Genomic DNA, 16,849 nt, shown 5'->3' on the forward strand with positions numbered 1-16,849 from the left:
ATTCATTGCACTCTGCTTTGATGACTGCATCAGATGCCCTCATGCCATTATCCTTTATGTTATTCTGTTGTGAAATATGATATTCATTGAGAAATGTTGTGATGACTATTCACTAAAGTAGCATACTGTTCCTTCCTTCCCCTCTCTCTCTCTCTCTCTCTCTCTCTCTCTCTCTCTCTCTCTCTCTCTCTCTCTCTCTCTCTCTCTCTCTCTCTCTCTCTCTCTCTCTCTCTCTCTCTCTCTCTCTCTCTCTCTCTCTCTCTTCTCTCTCTCTCTCTCTCTCTCTCTCTCTCTCTCTCTCTCTCTCTCTCTCTCTCTGTCTCTCTCTCTGTCTCTCTCTCTGTCTCTCTCTCTCTCTCTCTGTCTCTCTCTCTCTCTCTCTCTCTCTCTCTCTCTCTCTCTCTCCACACCCATGGCCTCAGAGTTTAGTTTATCACTGAATATTTAATGTAAACATGTGCTTGTAGTCAGCTCTGTCATGCAAATACATTTAAGCTGGTTAGTAGCCTTTTCATTGCTCCTGATTTGGGAAGTTAATAGTTTGTTTACATTGTTAGATTGCCAAACAGAAGGCTCTTCGGGCCCATCTCTGGCGTTACTAGGGCAATTTGACATCATAACTGTTCTTTCTATTTAAAAACTCCAATTTGGCGCTCATGGTTTTCGTGGTCTAAATTTATTGACATCGTGGGCATGACTGATGGGAAGAGGGTGGGGGGGAGAGGGAAAGAGAGAGACATAGAATGACAGAGAGAGATTGTATTTCCTAAAAAGCTGGGGATTTCAAGCATAAAAAGCTGGATGAACCCTTATCAAAAATACTGTTAAGGAGGATCAGTGCTTTTGAGATGATGTGACTCCTAAAGCCTGTCACAACTCCAGATTCTATAAATCCATGAATTCCAACGGGACTTTGGGTGGAAATCAAAGAGCATTTGTTGTATTTGACCACTTGTGAACTGATGATGAAAGGAACCAAGTAGAACAAGTCTCCAACTTACCTCACTAGAAAAATGGAGATAGTCTAAGCTAAAATGTGTTATTTCCCTCTGCTTCATCTCCCTTCTCCAGAGAACCTTCTCCTTGTCCCTTATAGAAGTCACTACTCTCTAAGCTTCAGTGTACTCATCTATAAAATGAGCAGCTTCAGCTAGATGATCTCTAATATCCCTTCCAGATCTAACATTCAATGATTTGAAAAGTATGTGCAGATTTTCTCTTTGGTGCCTGGAAACACACCCAGACCCCTAGAGGATCCAAAACTCTCTGGAGACATTGTATAGAATTCAGGTTGGAGTATTGGGGTCTCAACTGAACACTGTTACCATGCCAAATCGCCTTTGCTCTACCTGTAGGTAAATACAATAAGACTTCTTTATATTTAAAAACTATTCTTTTCAATAATGGGAAAATGAGGTACTAAATTTCCCCAAGAGGTGGGAATCCAATATTATTCAAAGGAGAGTATGGGTGGCATTTCCACAAACAATGTTTAATTTCCTCGTTAAATTGAAGAGTGTTCTGTGTGGTGTTGGCAGGCTGAGAGGGGGCGGAAATCTCCTCTCAGGGCTGAGTGGCAAGTTCTAAAGCACTCCAACTCCCTCGGTTTCCTGGTTTTATTTTAATGCAGCAAACCTGCTTTATGGTATCTTCAACCCCTTGAAATATGATTTACCACTCGTAAAAAGTTTCAAATAGATAATGAAGATACAGGAATGAGACTTGCAGGGAAGTATACTCAATTTTGTGCTCTTGCTCTACAGTACATTTCTGCTGCTGAAATGAATTATTTATTATAATTTATTTCAACAGTGGAAAATAAAACTGTTTTCCCTGTGATGTGTGTGGTAACATTCAGAATAGACACATTACAGGCAGTCCTCTCAATTAATTAATTCTGAAGTTCCATTCTAAGTTTATCTTCTCTCTGATAAGCAAAGACATTTCCAGGTAATTCCTCCTCAAATAAACTATGATTAACGTGAACATTTCAAAAACAAGGGCATTGTTAGTAATGGAAAAAATTGATGCCACAGCAAAATTCCACTGTCTTTCCTTAAGTTTGACAATGGATGGAAGACTTTTTAGTTTGTGCCATCCCTCATTTGAGGAGAAAGCATGCTTTGGACTTTGGGAAAAGTGGGTGAGTGTAGTCAGTTTGGAAGCACAGTCCCTCACACCCCCTCTTTGCCTAGGGCTGAGGCCAGCTCCAAGCTGCAGGCTCAGCCAGTGCCCTTGTCGTTTTGATTCTTTCCGACATTGTACAGAGGCCAAGTAGGCATCCCTCCAAGTGATTTTCCAAAGGAGAATGGGCCACACGCTAATTGACTGTACCATCTCATTTCCTAAAAACAAGCCAACGTCATCTTGCACTTAGTGAGTATGAGAATTTTCATCTCAAATGCTAAATGGTTGCTGTTCGTAGGAGACTATAAAGATGCTAAGGACTTGAGAATGTTTTTAATATGTACCCAATGTTAAAGGATTAAATGTAACATGCTTACCATGATTTGGTTAAGCTGGGTAGGTAAAAATAACTAAATACATGCTTATTCTTCTATTCCTGTCATCTTACATATCATTCCACTCATATCACAGAGGTAGACGGCAGACAAAGAAAACAATTGATTCCTTTTCCCTAATGATGACTATTATCTAATTTGGGCAAGATCACATTTCAATATCTACTGTGCATGTGGCCTCAGGAACAGCTCTTTGTAACAACAGCCACTGGCTTGCTTTAAAGAGTGCTAGCCATTTATATCTTGTTTTACCTCGAGTGGCAGCCTTTGGATTCTTCTATACTTCAGCAGTTATAGTCCACAGTAGCCTCAGAATACAGGATGAGTTTACTGAGAATGCTGAGTGGAAGTTTACTCCCCTAAAAATCCAGACACTATAGTCCACAATCCCCATGCTGATGAAAACAAATAGCACCAGGGCATGAATCTGGGAGTCATCTTGGAGGTTTTCCCATCTTCCTCTTTAGAACTTCTTGGGATCTTCTCAGGGATCATCTTTAAAGTACAGGAGCTGGAATGGTAAAGGATTAATATCCACCTATTCACAATATTAAGGGCTCATTTTTCAAAGGATGTCTGATAGTACAAGGAAGATGAGAACATTTTTTAAAGTTATAATAATAATAATAATTTAAATTGTGATACATTGTTGGTCTTCCAGTAAGAGGAAGGAAACTCCTTTTTTTAAATGTTCTGAATTCATCATGGCCATGTTTGTTCATCTAGAAGTTCTAAAAATATTTTCAACAAATTTGTAAAAACTTCTTTTGATAAAAAATAGCAGAGTCTGTTGGGAACTCTCAAGGGGCAACAACTCTGGGTTCTCTTTCCAGACACTTCAGGGGCTCCCTAGCCAATCAGCAGATGGTAGGACCGAAGTGGTAGCCAGAAAAGGCAGGTGGTGAGAGAGAAGAATGAATAGTGACAGAAGACCAAAAAGAAACAAACTGACAGTGGAGGGTGCCGAGAGCCCAATTCTTCTTTCATCCCTATGGGTACCATAAAGATCTATGGAGAAGTTTGTTTTTTTTTTATTTAAATCCCTCAAAATAGAGTACAGATTTCAGTGTTTCTGCCAGACACAACACCAATTATCTCTGCTTTAGACATATAACCTGTGTACCTTGCTCCTGAGTTGAAGTATAGAATATTGTACTGATGACCAAGACTCCTAAGGAAAACATCATGGTGCAGTAGAAGTTGCATTTAATTTGAAGTCAGTTGGCCTGGTTTTGAATTCTAGCTTTGCCACTTATTACCTGTGTGACCTTGGGCAAGTCTTCTTCTTCAATGGGCCTGTTTCCTCACCTATAAAATGAGTGAGACTAAATGACCTATAAGGTATCTTTTAGCTCCAACTCTATTGTCCATTGTAGCCCAGAAGCACTGCCATTATGAGGCAATACTGATTGGTGTGCATATACTTTAGTGATAGTCATTGAATAGAGTTCCTGACTTTTGTAAGAAGTTGACCAGTCTTCATTCCTTAGAACCAGTCTGCAGTTTTTGTATTTTTGCACTTTTACAATCTGAGCTGCTGGTCATGGTCCTTACTGCTGCCCTGTTATGTCTACATTGCTTTTCTTCTTCTTAATCTCTACAGATCTTTCTCCCTATGGACACTGCCCTGCCTGAGTTATTTTCACTCCTATTCAGCCCTCATTCTGACTAGCCTTGGCTCTTTGGCCTCCACCTTCCATAGCAAGATGAACAGTTTTTACCTAGAAATTCACTGTTGACATAAAAAGGGCCTTTCTTTCTTCAAAGTTAGTGGGAACTAAGGGTTATATATGAGTGCTGCTTGAATAAGTTTTCTTTATTTTTTTCATGAACGATATGTTCAGAATGGCTTCATAATTTGTTTGAAATGTTATAAATTCCTGGAACATTATAAGCACCTATAGGAGAGCATAAGTAGCCAAGCTTATGCCAAGGGAAGATATGTGAGACTTAGACTGTGCATTGATTTGATTTTTCCATGCCCCTGTTGCCCTCAGTTAGATTAGGTAATTGAGAGGTTACTGTAATACCCACCATTAGGCCTCAAATGGGACACTTGTGAAGAGCTGCTGTTACAGAGAGAAGGAGGGAAAGTGTACTTAAATTAGGACTTTCACATCCATAAGCAAAACAGGCAAGTAATATGGCTTCTTCTTATAGGAATTAAATTTCCCCAAATACAGTATGCCTACATGTTGCCAACAGTAACTGAAAGACTTTGGTTTCTATTTTTTCCCTTTATATAAATGATGGCTCATAGTCATACCTGATTGTATGGTTAGTTACCTCTTAGCCTTATTTATTTGCAGTGGTACAGTACTTAAGTATGTTAAAAAAAAAATTTAAGACATGACCCTTTGCAGTAGGCTAAAATATCTATTGTAGGATACAAGATACTAAAATGAGCTTTTAACCTCACATAATTGAAACAGCCATTCCTGCTATCCCCAGGATGGTAGTAAGAGTCCGAGACAGGCTTGCAGTCAGTATGCTTTACTTCCTTCACGCTAAATTTTCCAAATGATTGGTCCCTACCTGGTAAATCATTCCCTTTCTTTCTCACCTGAAGAAATCTGGTCTGAAAAAATGGCTGAGAATTGTATATGAAAGCATCCACACACTAGACATTTCACTAACATGTGGAAGTAACAAAAACCTCCCATCCAGCTGAATGTGGTTCTTTTCTCAGAGATTTTGGTTCTCTTTCCTTAGCCCTTTCTGGGAAGAATGTTTGCTTTCTGGGTCTTGCTGCTTTTCCTACCCAATTACAGGTCAGCCTTGTAGTTATAAGAAAAAAAAATCTTCTGTAAATGGAATGCTATAATATCAATTGAGCAGATTTGCTTCACTAATTTCAATCTTTCCACAAGAATGAAAGGAAAGTTCTTTTTAGCCAACTTTATTTTTAGAAAAGTATTTTATTCAAACATTCCCTTGCTTATTACAGACATAAATACATGCATTCAAAGAAATGAATCCACAAGAGTACTGTATAAAGTAATTGGCACATCACTTCAGGATGCTTCGTCATTTATGGAAGGAGTTTTGGTGCCATTGACTTGAATCCTTTCCATGAAAATATTCATTCTGCCTCCAGAATGTGAAGCCCATAATATTTTAGATTGCCTCAGTGGATCTGTTGGTTTTGTTTGTCATTTTAATTTGTGGCTCCATGACTTTGGGTAGCTCATTGGAATACAATCTCCATTGAAGATATGTAGTCTCTTCTGTATTTGCTGATTACCTTCTCAGTTCTGGGCTTACAACCCAAAATGTCTCCAAAGTTTCTGGACAAACAGTTATTACCCAATTGACATTGAAGACTTCCTACCTCACCAGCCTTATTATATTATGATGAGTAGATCACCATGAAGGATTTATGGTAAAACATAAGCAAGAATCTCATGGAATGAGAAGCCTGGAGGATTTTTGGCCGCTACTAATGAAAGACATATCTGGGTTGATGGTAGTACAGATACTTTATTAAAGTAGAAAGCCATAAAATGTTAGAGCTCAAAGGTACCTTAGTACTGGATCTAGAAGCCTTGCACTTTTCCCAGAACTTTCACATGTATAATCCCATTGGTATCTCACAACGTCTCTGGGATGTATTTATTCTTATCCATACTTTACAAATGCTAAACCCAAGACACATGTTAGTTCAACGATTGGCCTGAAGTTGCACATGGAAGTCAGAAAATTCTAGACTCCAGCCACCAATATCCAAAATTGTCCTGCTTCATAAGGGAAATGACAACTCAAACTTAGAACCAGGAGAAAATATGGAGGCGCCTAGTGGTTGGATGTATAGCCATCGCCTTTAAGAAATGGGGGATAAAGTTGGGTAAGTACCAACTGTAGGAGGGTAAGGAGCAGGGTTTAAGTAGCAGCCCCAGACATTGGGGAGGGTATGTGTGTCAAAACATCCCCGTATGACCCAGAGAGGCTAATGGGAAATAGGCTTCACATCCAAAACAAGCAGAGGCTGACTATGCTGTTTGTATGTGGCTGATTCTTTAGTCACAAAGAAGGGCCATATACTAGGTCAGGAAAGACAAGGATAGAAATTTCTTCCTCTTCACTTAACAGTTCTGTGCCCAAATGGGGCTTGTGAAGCTTCCCACACATGGTCTTGGGCCTTGCTTGTCTCTGCCATAGAGAAATCCATGTGAGCTCAGAGAGAAACCTCCAGAAACTACCTGAGGTCTCTCCACTCTAGTGCTTCTGCCTTTTCTGGCTTTAATAGAGAGGAAAACTTGCTATCCTCATCACTTAGCTTTCCTGTTTGAAAAGCAGATGCTGTTTCCTTATTCCTCTAATTCTTCTTTGGGTGATTAACATGGAAACCAATTTCTTTTTTGCCCCATCAGTGCTTATCACTCTTCTTCAGGTACTGTTGAGTTTTTCAGTGCGCTTCTGAAACTCGGTAATTGCGCTGCTCCCCACTCTCCATTGGGTATGTACAGGTTTACAAGGATTGAGCTATTTGCCCAGAAGAGGTTATCCTGGCTGTTGTCATGGGTGAGGGAGCTCTCAAGAAGCTGTGATCTGGGGGGACTCCAAGTCCGAATGCCGACTCTATGTGCAGCTTTCTCTTTCAGATGATGTCTGTCCTCATGAACACCATTATTTTTGAGGACTGTCGAAACCAGTGGTCAGTGTCAAGGCCTCTGCTGGGCCTTATACTCCTTAATGAGAAGGTGAGTGTTGTAGACGAATGACAAGGGTCAATGTACAGGTGAGCAAAAGTGTTGTCTGTCCTCAGCAGGAGGCAGCACTAGGGGACAGTTCTGGACAAACTGGCATTTGGAGCAGAAAGGGATGAGGAGGGGACAGTGTGGCCATTAGCTTCTTTTGCAGAGGTAATAGGGTTTGTCCCCAAAGAATGCTACAGAGTCAGAAGATGTGGAGATAGCTCCTGGTTCCCACCCTCAGCTGTAGGGAAGCCATTCCACATCTCTAAGGCTCATGTTCCTCTTCCGTACATTAGCGAGGACAATGGCACAACTGTCTTCACTGGATGGTTATAAGGGAAGGGCTTTACCTACCTTGAAACACTGTCAGGGTGCAAATCATTCTTATCTGGTTATGTTTCCTTCGGCTAAGGAGATATTACAGTTCCTAACCCTATATTAAGACCCATGCAGGTAGTCAGAGGTTGGAAAGTATCAGAGAGTTAGCCATTATTTCTCTCTCTCCCTTCAAAGGGTTTGCATTGCCTTGCATAGACAGCCTGCTGCAGGCTTCCACAGTCTGAGGACATTGCAAATCCAAACACAGTGTCCTCTTTCTTCCTAAAAGAAATCTTGCAGATAATAAAAGTGTGTTACCCAGTGCTTCAAGGTTTAGAAAATACCTTCCCCATAGTAGCCCTGTGAGCTAATAGTATGTTATTATCATCATTTTACAGAGAAAGACATGGAGACTTAAAGTGTAAGTGACTTGCCCATGTTGAACCATTCTCTCAGTTCTCCATCTGCACTGAGTCCTGGGGAAGGCCAACAGTTTTTCCTCTAGTTCCCCTAGGCCTGGCTTTTCCCAGGGGCCCCTCTGCTGTACCTCTTCCCAGCCCCAGACTTTATCTTCCTTGATTTGTCAGAAGAAACACCTGTTGTGTGACTGATGATTTGTTTAAACTAAAGCTCACAAGCAGCTCTTATGGCTAGACTAAAGAACAAAACCTAAGATTCCAACCAATGAGTCCATTTAGTGATGATGTCCAGCGCTTCCTGATGCTGGACTATCCTGTGCTCAAAAACTCCTGGCCTGCCTCTGAACCAAACATTTGTCCCCTTCCCTCAAGGGAAACCTTCCTGTTTGAAGAATCTATGGCAAATCCCCATGGAATCCACGGATCTGTCTCTGCAAAGAAAGGGTCTAGTACCTTAGGGGATTGTATATAGGTGTCCATCCATCTGTCTGTCTGTGTGTGTGCGTGTGTGTGGCTACTGAAGTGAGGCTGGCCACACTGTGCTTCCTGCTGATGATGGTTCTGTCTCTCAGGCGGTCACGGGGAGCAGTATATTACTGCTATGGAGAATGAATTGTCTATACAATAAGATAGTACTGGGGAAAAAAAGACACTGAGATTAGAGGCAGCCGCATACATTAAAATTCAAACTGAAATCCCAGCCATGGAAGGAAACTAATAGAAGAAGAAAATATATCAAAAAGAGAAGAGCTGTCTCATCATTCACCTGTGCTGAAGTATCCAATTTTAGCCACATCCAATAGCACTGTCATTCATCTTCCCTCAGTGTTATTGTGATTTAAATCCGAGCTCTATAAAAGAGAGCAGTTCTTTTAAAATGATTGAGAGGGAATAAGGGCAAATTCAGTGTTTAGAAAAAGCTTATGACATCACAATATTATACTTTACTGATGGAGGCAATATTTCATGGTTTAGGATGAAAAACTAATAATTTTCTATTTGGTGTGAGTCACTGCATCATTATAAAAGAGAAAAATAAGTAGTTTTGTGCATTCCCAATCTTGTTCAGAAAGACACTGTAGTTTAAGTATAATGTCTCTGATATATCGTATTTAAGTATTAGTCTGACTACATATTAATTATGTGTATTTTTGATGTGAGCTGCTTTAGTGTGTGATGGAAATTAAATATCATGCCATTTGGGCTCAAAAAAACAAACATACACTTGGCAGAATATTGTCTTTATGTTAAAATTAGACTGTTTCCCATGATTAGGAGCTGTGTTTAGCATAAAGGTTTGTGTGTTTATGTAAAAGCTAACAGACCCCAGCTAAGAAGCAGAGGCTATGTTGTTATTTGTCTGGAGGCCAAGAATGTCAGATATTTCACTTAGTGTCACAAAAAGATCTCTCAGAAATGAACAATAACTACTGACTTCTTCCTCTCTATCCTCAATACCTGATCTCTCTACCTTGTTCCTCTACCACCAACCACAAACTGTGGACCATCCTTTATGGCAAGACATATGCAAGGATTGCAAAATGTGGTCCAGAGAAGTGGTGGCAAACTGAAATAGAAACAGGGGCCACTAATCCATGCAGAAGGATCCCTGTGAGCCACATATTCACTTACTTTTTTTAACATAATTTCTGTGTTTTGTTGTATTTATATTTATTTTGTTAAATATTTACCAGTTATATTCTGATCTGGTTCCAGCAATACCAGGAGTGTAGTGGAGGTATGGGAGGGGAGCTCTTGGGAGAGTAATTCACTTGACCAAGACATCTGACATCAAGGATGATATGGCCTCTCCATGTGCCTGGGCCCAACACACCCTGCTTCCTGTAGCTCAGCTAGCTATTACATGGAGTAGATCTCCTACATCGACTGGATCATCTCTTCTGACCTCCTCATTTTAAGTGAGAAAGTGTAGAGATACAAAGGGGTTAAATTGTCTGCCTGTTGTAGTAAGCAGCAAAACTGGGACACAAACCCAAGTCTTCTGACTCTGAAGATGATTCTGCTTGCACTGTATGATGCTCACCCTCTGTCCATACTAGTGTGTTTGCATCGGCACATTTCTGAGTTAATCACAAATGAAAACATCTGAGAAAACTTCTTTCTCAGCCTAGAAAAATCCTGGCCACCCTCTACTAATGTGTGGTCAGATGAAGAAAAACAGAACCTGCAAATAGCAAGAATAACAATAGTAATATAGTTTACAAAACATTTCGCTCACCACACTGAGCTGGAGAGTCCTTGCTAGAAATGTTAGAAAACTAAGCCTCAGTGGTGAATTGACTTACCTGAGAGCACAAAGATTAGGAAGGAGATTCAAACCTTTTGGTCTAGTCCCCTTCCCTCTCCACTATGGTACAAAGTGCTGAGACACCCAAGGAGGAAGTGTGATACCGTCATCCATAGCAACCCCTGAGAGGTTTTATGGCCACTGGTAAGTTTAACCTGCACTTAAGAAGGTTTCTACTTCTTTCAAGTTTCTTCTAAGACTTGAAATGCAGCTTGCCTGGGATGAGGCTTCTCTGGACACTAGGCATGGAAGTGCTTTCTTACTATGAGCCAGGCACATGCTAAGCACTGATGATGCAAATGCAAGCAAAAATTATGCCCTTGGTCACATGAGCAAATTGGGGAGGGGAGAGGTGAAAGAGGAACTCTCCTACAGTAATCCTCCTACCCCACCCCTGTCCTGAGCTTGTTGGGGGACCCAGAATTGAATTCCAGGTCCTATAGTTTATTTACTAAAGCACTTGCCTCCTAATAGTACTTCAATGAATTGAGGGAGAGTCTGATAAGCAGCCAGATCATTGGCAAACGTGAAGTCCTGAACCAGTGTTTCAGAAGCCTGATGGAGGGTGTGGAACAGAACCTGCTGATAAAGAACAGAGACAGGTAAATATTTCCCAGAAAACACAGCTACTCTCAGTGTCTTTCTCCTTCCAAGCATCTGGTTAGGTAGGAACTCCATGGATCAGTTTACCTGCTGGCTTTGAGAAATCACATTTGCAGGATCTTAGAGTTTACAGAGTACTTGCTCACAGCAACCCTGGGAGGTAGGTAGTACAAGTATTACCATTCCCCTTTTGATAGGTGAGGAAATTGAATCTCCAAGAAGTTAAATGACTTGCCTATAGCCATCAGCCAGCAGTGTGCCTAGATTCTCCCTGTTCCCTTCTAACTTTCAGTGAGGGATGCAGTTGCCTCTTTTACCACCCTGATGGCCCATTTTAGGATTATTCCTTACTGCAAATTATAGTTCTGAATTGCTCCCATAATCTTATGCAAAAAAAAAAGGCCTACATTGACCACAAATGTAAATAATGTGCAAGGAAAGGATACTTTAGGGGAAAAAAAATTCGATCTTTACTCTTAAGAATCTGGATAGTTACAGCACTGGAATGGCTTAAGTTTAACAAGCTAGTAGCTCAATAATGCAGTGAGTATCTGATATTTGAGAATTAATATTGTGATGCAAAACTAAGGCATGTGCCTGCCCTGGCTGACATGTTCCCTTGCACACTTGCTTCATGGGGAAAAGAGTCTCCATCCAGCTGAACACATAATCACCTGAGGCTGGGTATAAGGCCAATTGGGAGCTACTGATGTGGCCCACAGAAAATGTGACCTACTGGTGGCCTGCAAGTTGTGGCCCCTGAACCAGTTCTTTACATGGGTAGCTGAAAAGGGAGAAGAGGACAATTGATCTAAACGTGCCCATAAAAGAAAAAAATGCCCTGGGCAGATGACCTCATTGAACAAAACTACACAACAGAAACAGGCTTCTCAAAAAAAAAAAAAAAACAGTGGCAGATAATGTGTTATTGTAGAAGATCAGGCTTCCCATACCCCTGCAACTCAGACTCAGCTGTCTCCTTTCCAGGAAAATGAGAGGGGTTCTACTTTAGGTCAATAGGACTGTAACTTTTAGAGGCATGGATCTGTCCAAGGTTCTGAAGGACTCTGACTCACCACAGAAGGGCAGACAGACAGTTCACCCTCCCATCATGTAGCATCTTTTTTTCTTTCAGATTCACTCAAAATCTATCCGTCTTCAGAAGGGACATGGCTGAAGCCCTACGCTCTGATGGAAGTACAGAAATGGGTAGTTTGGACATGATGAGCTGACCCAATTCCAATGACTCCCATGAAGAATAACATATTCGAATAGACTCTGGAAGGTTTGGGCCTCGTATTGCTGATGTTGGCCAACCCAGGGGAAATTTTTTTTTAAACAATATCTGCATTTTTATAACTCTGGCCTAATTGTAAGAATTTATAAGCGTGAGAACAATGTAAAATCACAGTCTTTGCTTTAAAAAAATGTTTTCAGCCTTTCTATTTGTTCTTGTACTGCTGTAAAATGGTGTAAAAACAATACTTAACCAAAGAACAAAATAAATCCAGGTTTGCTCCAAAATGTGTATTGGTTAATGATTATGAAATCAGAGAATTTTCAAATATTTTAGAAGAAAAATTAGGGATTCAGCCTTCATATGGACTACATTAACTAAAACGGAGGAGCAGAGATTGAGACAAATGCCATTTGAACTTGTTAAATTAATAAAGTTCATTATTTTTCTATGAATATAGAACATTAAATGTTAGAGACGCTGAGATAAGGGCACTTAGAACAAGACTGGGAGCTCTCTGAGGTGACCCATGGGATTGCTCTCAAAGCTCTCCTACACAATGGCATCTGATAAAGCAGAGAGACAGTAATACAATTAAATGACTTACAAACGATGTTTTCTTTTCACTAGCATAAATTTGAAGTGGTTCAGTCTAGAAGAATTAAGCCATGTGATTGCTACATACAAGAACATTTCTTCAGAAAGAATGAGACAGCTAGCCCCTGAAGCACTGGACAGTGCCAAGCATAAGCCCTTCTGCTCCCATATAGCTTTAAGTGATTGTGAAAGGATCTGTCTAAAATAGAAAATGCAGCATATCCATCCGAGCAAGCTCATGGGCCTACCATGAGCTTTGCTGGTGCCAAAAACAGTGTGTACTGGGGGGTTAAACTACAACTTTAAAAGGATGGAAACTTGTGGTAGGTGAAGAACAATTTGTTTCCATCACATGACCACTCTGATTACTCTTCCAAGAGAAAGGAAATGCAGATCAATGATTTAGCCAAAATTCAGGACACTGAACAAGGATGCAATTTGCATTAGTGTTGTACATGCAATATAAATTCAAAAGAGGCAGCTCCCACCTTATTTTGTATCTTATCGTTTTCATGTTCTTCCTGATCTAGCTTAGTAATATATTTATCACTAATAAAACAAACAAAAAACCTTGAATTACCCCCAAAACGAAAGGCAGATATGCAGGCTGATGTTGGAATTATTTCTTGCCAAATGATATTTCTTTAAACCTTTCTGAATATTTCAGTATTTGCAACAGACAGCATAGAGCAGCAGCAGAACCATTTAAATAACTCTCCAAATCCACATTTTGCTGATGTTAGCATAGAGGAACAGGGAAAAATATACAACAGATTCTATTTTATTGGTAATTAAGGAATAAGAAACTACCCCGAGTGTGTCAAGCAGTCACCTTATATTTTTATTGAAGGCATTGGTGAAATCCACATTGATGAAGTGAGTTAAGAACTTTGTACAGCATCAATTGCTTCAAAAGGGCTTAGTTTAGGAGTCTGTGTTTCTGTGAACTTTGTTCACATAAACTTGTTTGCACACAAAGCACATCTCCTTGAAGTCGTAATACTATTTATGGCAGCATGTTTGCTGTAGAACAATTTAGTGCCCTGGAAAACTTTGCATTAAAATGTTCAGATAAATGGGGGCAACTAGGTGGCTCAGTGGATTGAGATACAGGCCCATATGTGGGAGGACCTGGGTTCAAATTTCACTTTAGGTGCTTCCTAGCTGGGTGACCCTGGGCAAGTCACTTGACCCCCATTGCCTAGCCCTTACCACTCTTCTGCCTTGGAACCAATACACAAGATTGATTCTAATATGGAAGGTGATAAAGATTTTTTTTAAATGTCCAGATGGAAATGATAAGGTACCCCTGGTATTCTTCATCACCCTGAAGGAGTTCACATGAGTTCACTCCTCCACCCACCCCAGCAATCTCAGACTGGTCAATGAAAAGAGAAGTTGGCTTGAGCTTGAAAACTGATGGGGGGACAACAAGGTAGCACAATGGATAGGGTGCCAGGCCTGGAGACAGGAGGTCCCGAGTTCAAAACTGACCTCAGACACATGCTAGCTGTGTAACCCTAGGCAAGCCTCTTAACCCCCATTGTCCAGCCCTTGCCACTCTTCTATCTTAGAATTAATATTATCAGAACATATGGGATTAAGGGGGAAAAAAGAAAAGAAAAGAAAACTGATAGGGGAAACAATCCCTGGCTAGGGAAAAACTTTAGATGTAGCTTGCTGGTACAGTGGATGAAGCATTAGAGGTGAAATTTGGAAGACCTAAGTTCAAATCCTGCCACAGAACCTTAGCAACTGAGTGACTTCACCTCCATCTACCTAAGTTACCTTATATGTAAAAATGAAGCTAATAATCATACCTACCTCCCAGAGTTATGAGGATCAAAATGTACTTCAGGTGTTTTGCAAACTTTAGAGTATTCTATAAATGCTGGTTAGCATTAAGCAAGACTGCCTGGAGAAGCATTACAGATAGCACCTGTGAGATCATTCTCCCACATTGGGGTAAAAAAACATCCACGTGTGACAGAGAAATGGGAACACACATCTATACAGAACTTAATATTCTCAGAACATTTTCAATCCTTACAACAGTCTGGTGAGGTGGTGTGTTTACCAAAGAGAAAAAGAAGGGTAGAACTCAGCTTAATTAGAACCAGTCAGAATTCAAATCCAGATCCCTTCCTCATCCCAAGTCGGAAATTTTAACCCTACTGCCTCAGTGACCCGCTGAGAAAACATCCCCCCATCAAAGAACAACATAATCGAAGAAAAAAAAATCCATGTAAATCAAGATAATACACACTGCCCCCCCCAAATCCACATATCCCATAATAGCACCCCCTGCATAGCCTGAGGTGAGGGCACACCACGCCCGGTCCCCAGCGCCCAGGAAGATTTGGGAAAGAGATTCTCCCTTCTTCAGGTGCAGCGAGGGTCTCCCTTCAGCCAGCATCCAATGAGGAGAGCCCAGGTAAACTCGGCCGCGCCCAGGCTGCAAACGGATGGCACAAAAGACAGTCCAGCTTCTTCCTCAGACGTCCACAATGCCGTCTGATGATGGGGCTGACTCCGACGGAATCGTCAGAGCCCCGAGCTTCGTGCCTTCTTTGAATCTGTTTACACGGACTTTAATGTGCTTTTTAAATATCCCAGCCACACCGTGCTCTCTGTTCCTTCCTCAGGAAGTGCCCATGCTAGAGTTCAAAATGTCAGTGGAGGGTGAGGATCCCATTACAAGCTTCCAGGAGAATTGTTCTCCATTCTTGGGAGAGAAATTCTTCCTCAAATTGGGGGGGGGGGGGGGGGGCGGAGAGACAAAAACTTCCTGGTGATAGCCTCACGAGCGAGCTCCGAAAAGCTGAACAAACCAAGATCTAAAAATTGACCGCCTCCTTGAAAATTCGAAGCATGTTCTGAATAGCTTGCAGGAACCTGGCAGAGAGCCAGGGTTCATGGGGAAGGGAGGACAGGAAGCACAGGGTCAGGCTTCCTGGGTCCTTTGGTATGAGAAATGTACCGAGAGCTTCTTCAGAAAGAGTAGCAGGGCTCCTCATCGCTCATGATTTGAAGAGCTTGGAAAGTTACCCTCACACATAGGCTCCCAAAAATGTATTCATTGTGTCTGAAATTTCCACACCTTTGAGGTTAAAAGCCCTGAAGACTCTCTTATTGGTACAAAAATAGAATGGTATGGAGCTCTATCTTTCTTAAATGGCCAAAGGAAATCTCTTGACCCCTCTGGACATCAGTTCCTTCATCTGTAAAATGGAGTCAACTATCCAAGGCCCCAAGCTCTAATTTCTGTGATTTCACTTTAGCTTTCCTACTTCTTGGTTGTGAGTAAGTTAACATACAAGACAGCAGCTTTACAAACTATAAAGCACTACCCAACTAAAAGGGATTCTTTGCTAGCCTGGACTTTGAGAGTGTGGCTTATGGAAAGCGTGGGATTGCACAGAGCATATCTCCAGGAAAAAGGATAAGGAAGGTTCCCCAGGAAAAAGCTTGGGACTTGGCCATGCTTTGCATATGAGGGTTCCACACAGCAATGGTTCATCCATCGCTATGAATTTTATAAAATAATTCTTTAGACTTTTTAATGTTTTATTGAGGTGTAAGTTTATGATGACAGCAAACCTTTCAAACTACAGAGAAATAGCATGCCTCCCTGGCATATTAAAAAATAATGTTAGAGTAGGTTTTACGCATCATAGTTTGGATTGCTGATAAGAGCGCTTCCTTGACAAGATTCTTTTTGAGGTTTACAGAAAGCGTAATAAAATATGTAAGTTACATTTCCACAAACAAAAGCCATAACATAAGTTATTTATAAGCGTGAGATACAAACAGTATCACGATAAATAAACCATAAAGGATACCTGCAACATCCGTCTTAATGTAATTTGCCCAACAAAACTGTTGAAACTAAGTCAAATTTAGTAGAAGAATCTGTCAGGAGGAGAGGAAAGTTGTATAACACAAAATGGGGGAAATGGCAGATGGATCTGGGAAAGCAAATAGCATGGTTGTTATAGAAGGTTTAAAGGTGGCCCTTCCTACCCTGCTGTGCTTCCAGAGGCCCTGACAGCTGGAGGAGGTTCACTTTCCATGCTCCAGAGTGACCTTCACTGGTCATGCTTAACAGACCACTGACTCTTAGAACTGGAAAGAACCTTAGGGAGTATATT

At 40.9% G+C, this 16,849-nt stretch overlaps 1 protein-coding gene across 4 annotated transcripts in view; it reads left to right on the top strand.

Moving 5' to 3' along the window:
* RANBP17 (RAN binding protein 17) overlaps nt 1-12,388 on the top strand; it is a 379,980-nt gene extending 367,592 nt beyond the window's left edge. For all 4 annotated transcript variants that reach the window (XM_001370363.4, XM_056811572.1, XM_007474002.3 and 1 more), the window contains 3 exons: nt 7,124-7,222; nt 10,736-10,863; nt 12,000-12,388. In XM_001370363.4, the coding sequence (XP_001370400.1) occupies nt 7,124-7,222; nt 10,736-10,863; nt 12,000-12,096 (324 nt within the window). In that variant the 3' untranslated portion in view covers nt 12,097-12,388. The remainder of the gene's footprint in view (nt 1-7,123; nt 7,223-10,735; nt 10,864-11,999) is intronic.
* Nucleotides 12,389-16,849: the final 4,461 nt, after the last annotated feature.

The sequence above is a fragment of the Monodelphis domestica genome, chromosome 1, assembly GCF_027887165.1.
Source record: "Monodelphis domestica isolate mMonDom1 chromosome 1, mMonDom1.pri, whole genome shotgun sequence".
In the NCBI taxonomy this organism is placed as follows: domain Eukaryota; kingdom Metazoa; phylum Chordata; class Mammalia; order Didelphimorphia; family Didelphidae; genus Monodelphis; species Monodelphis domestica.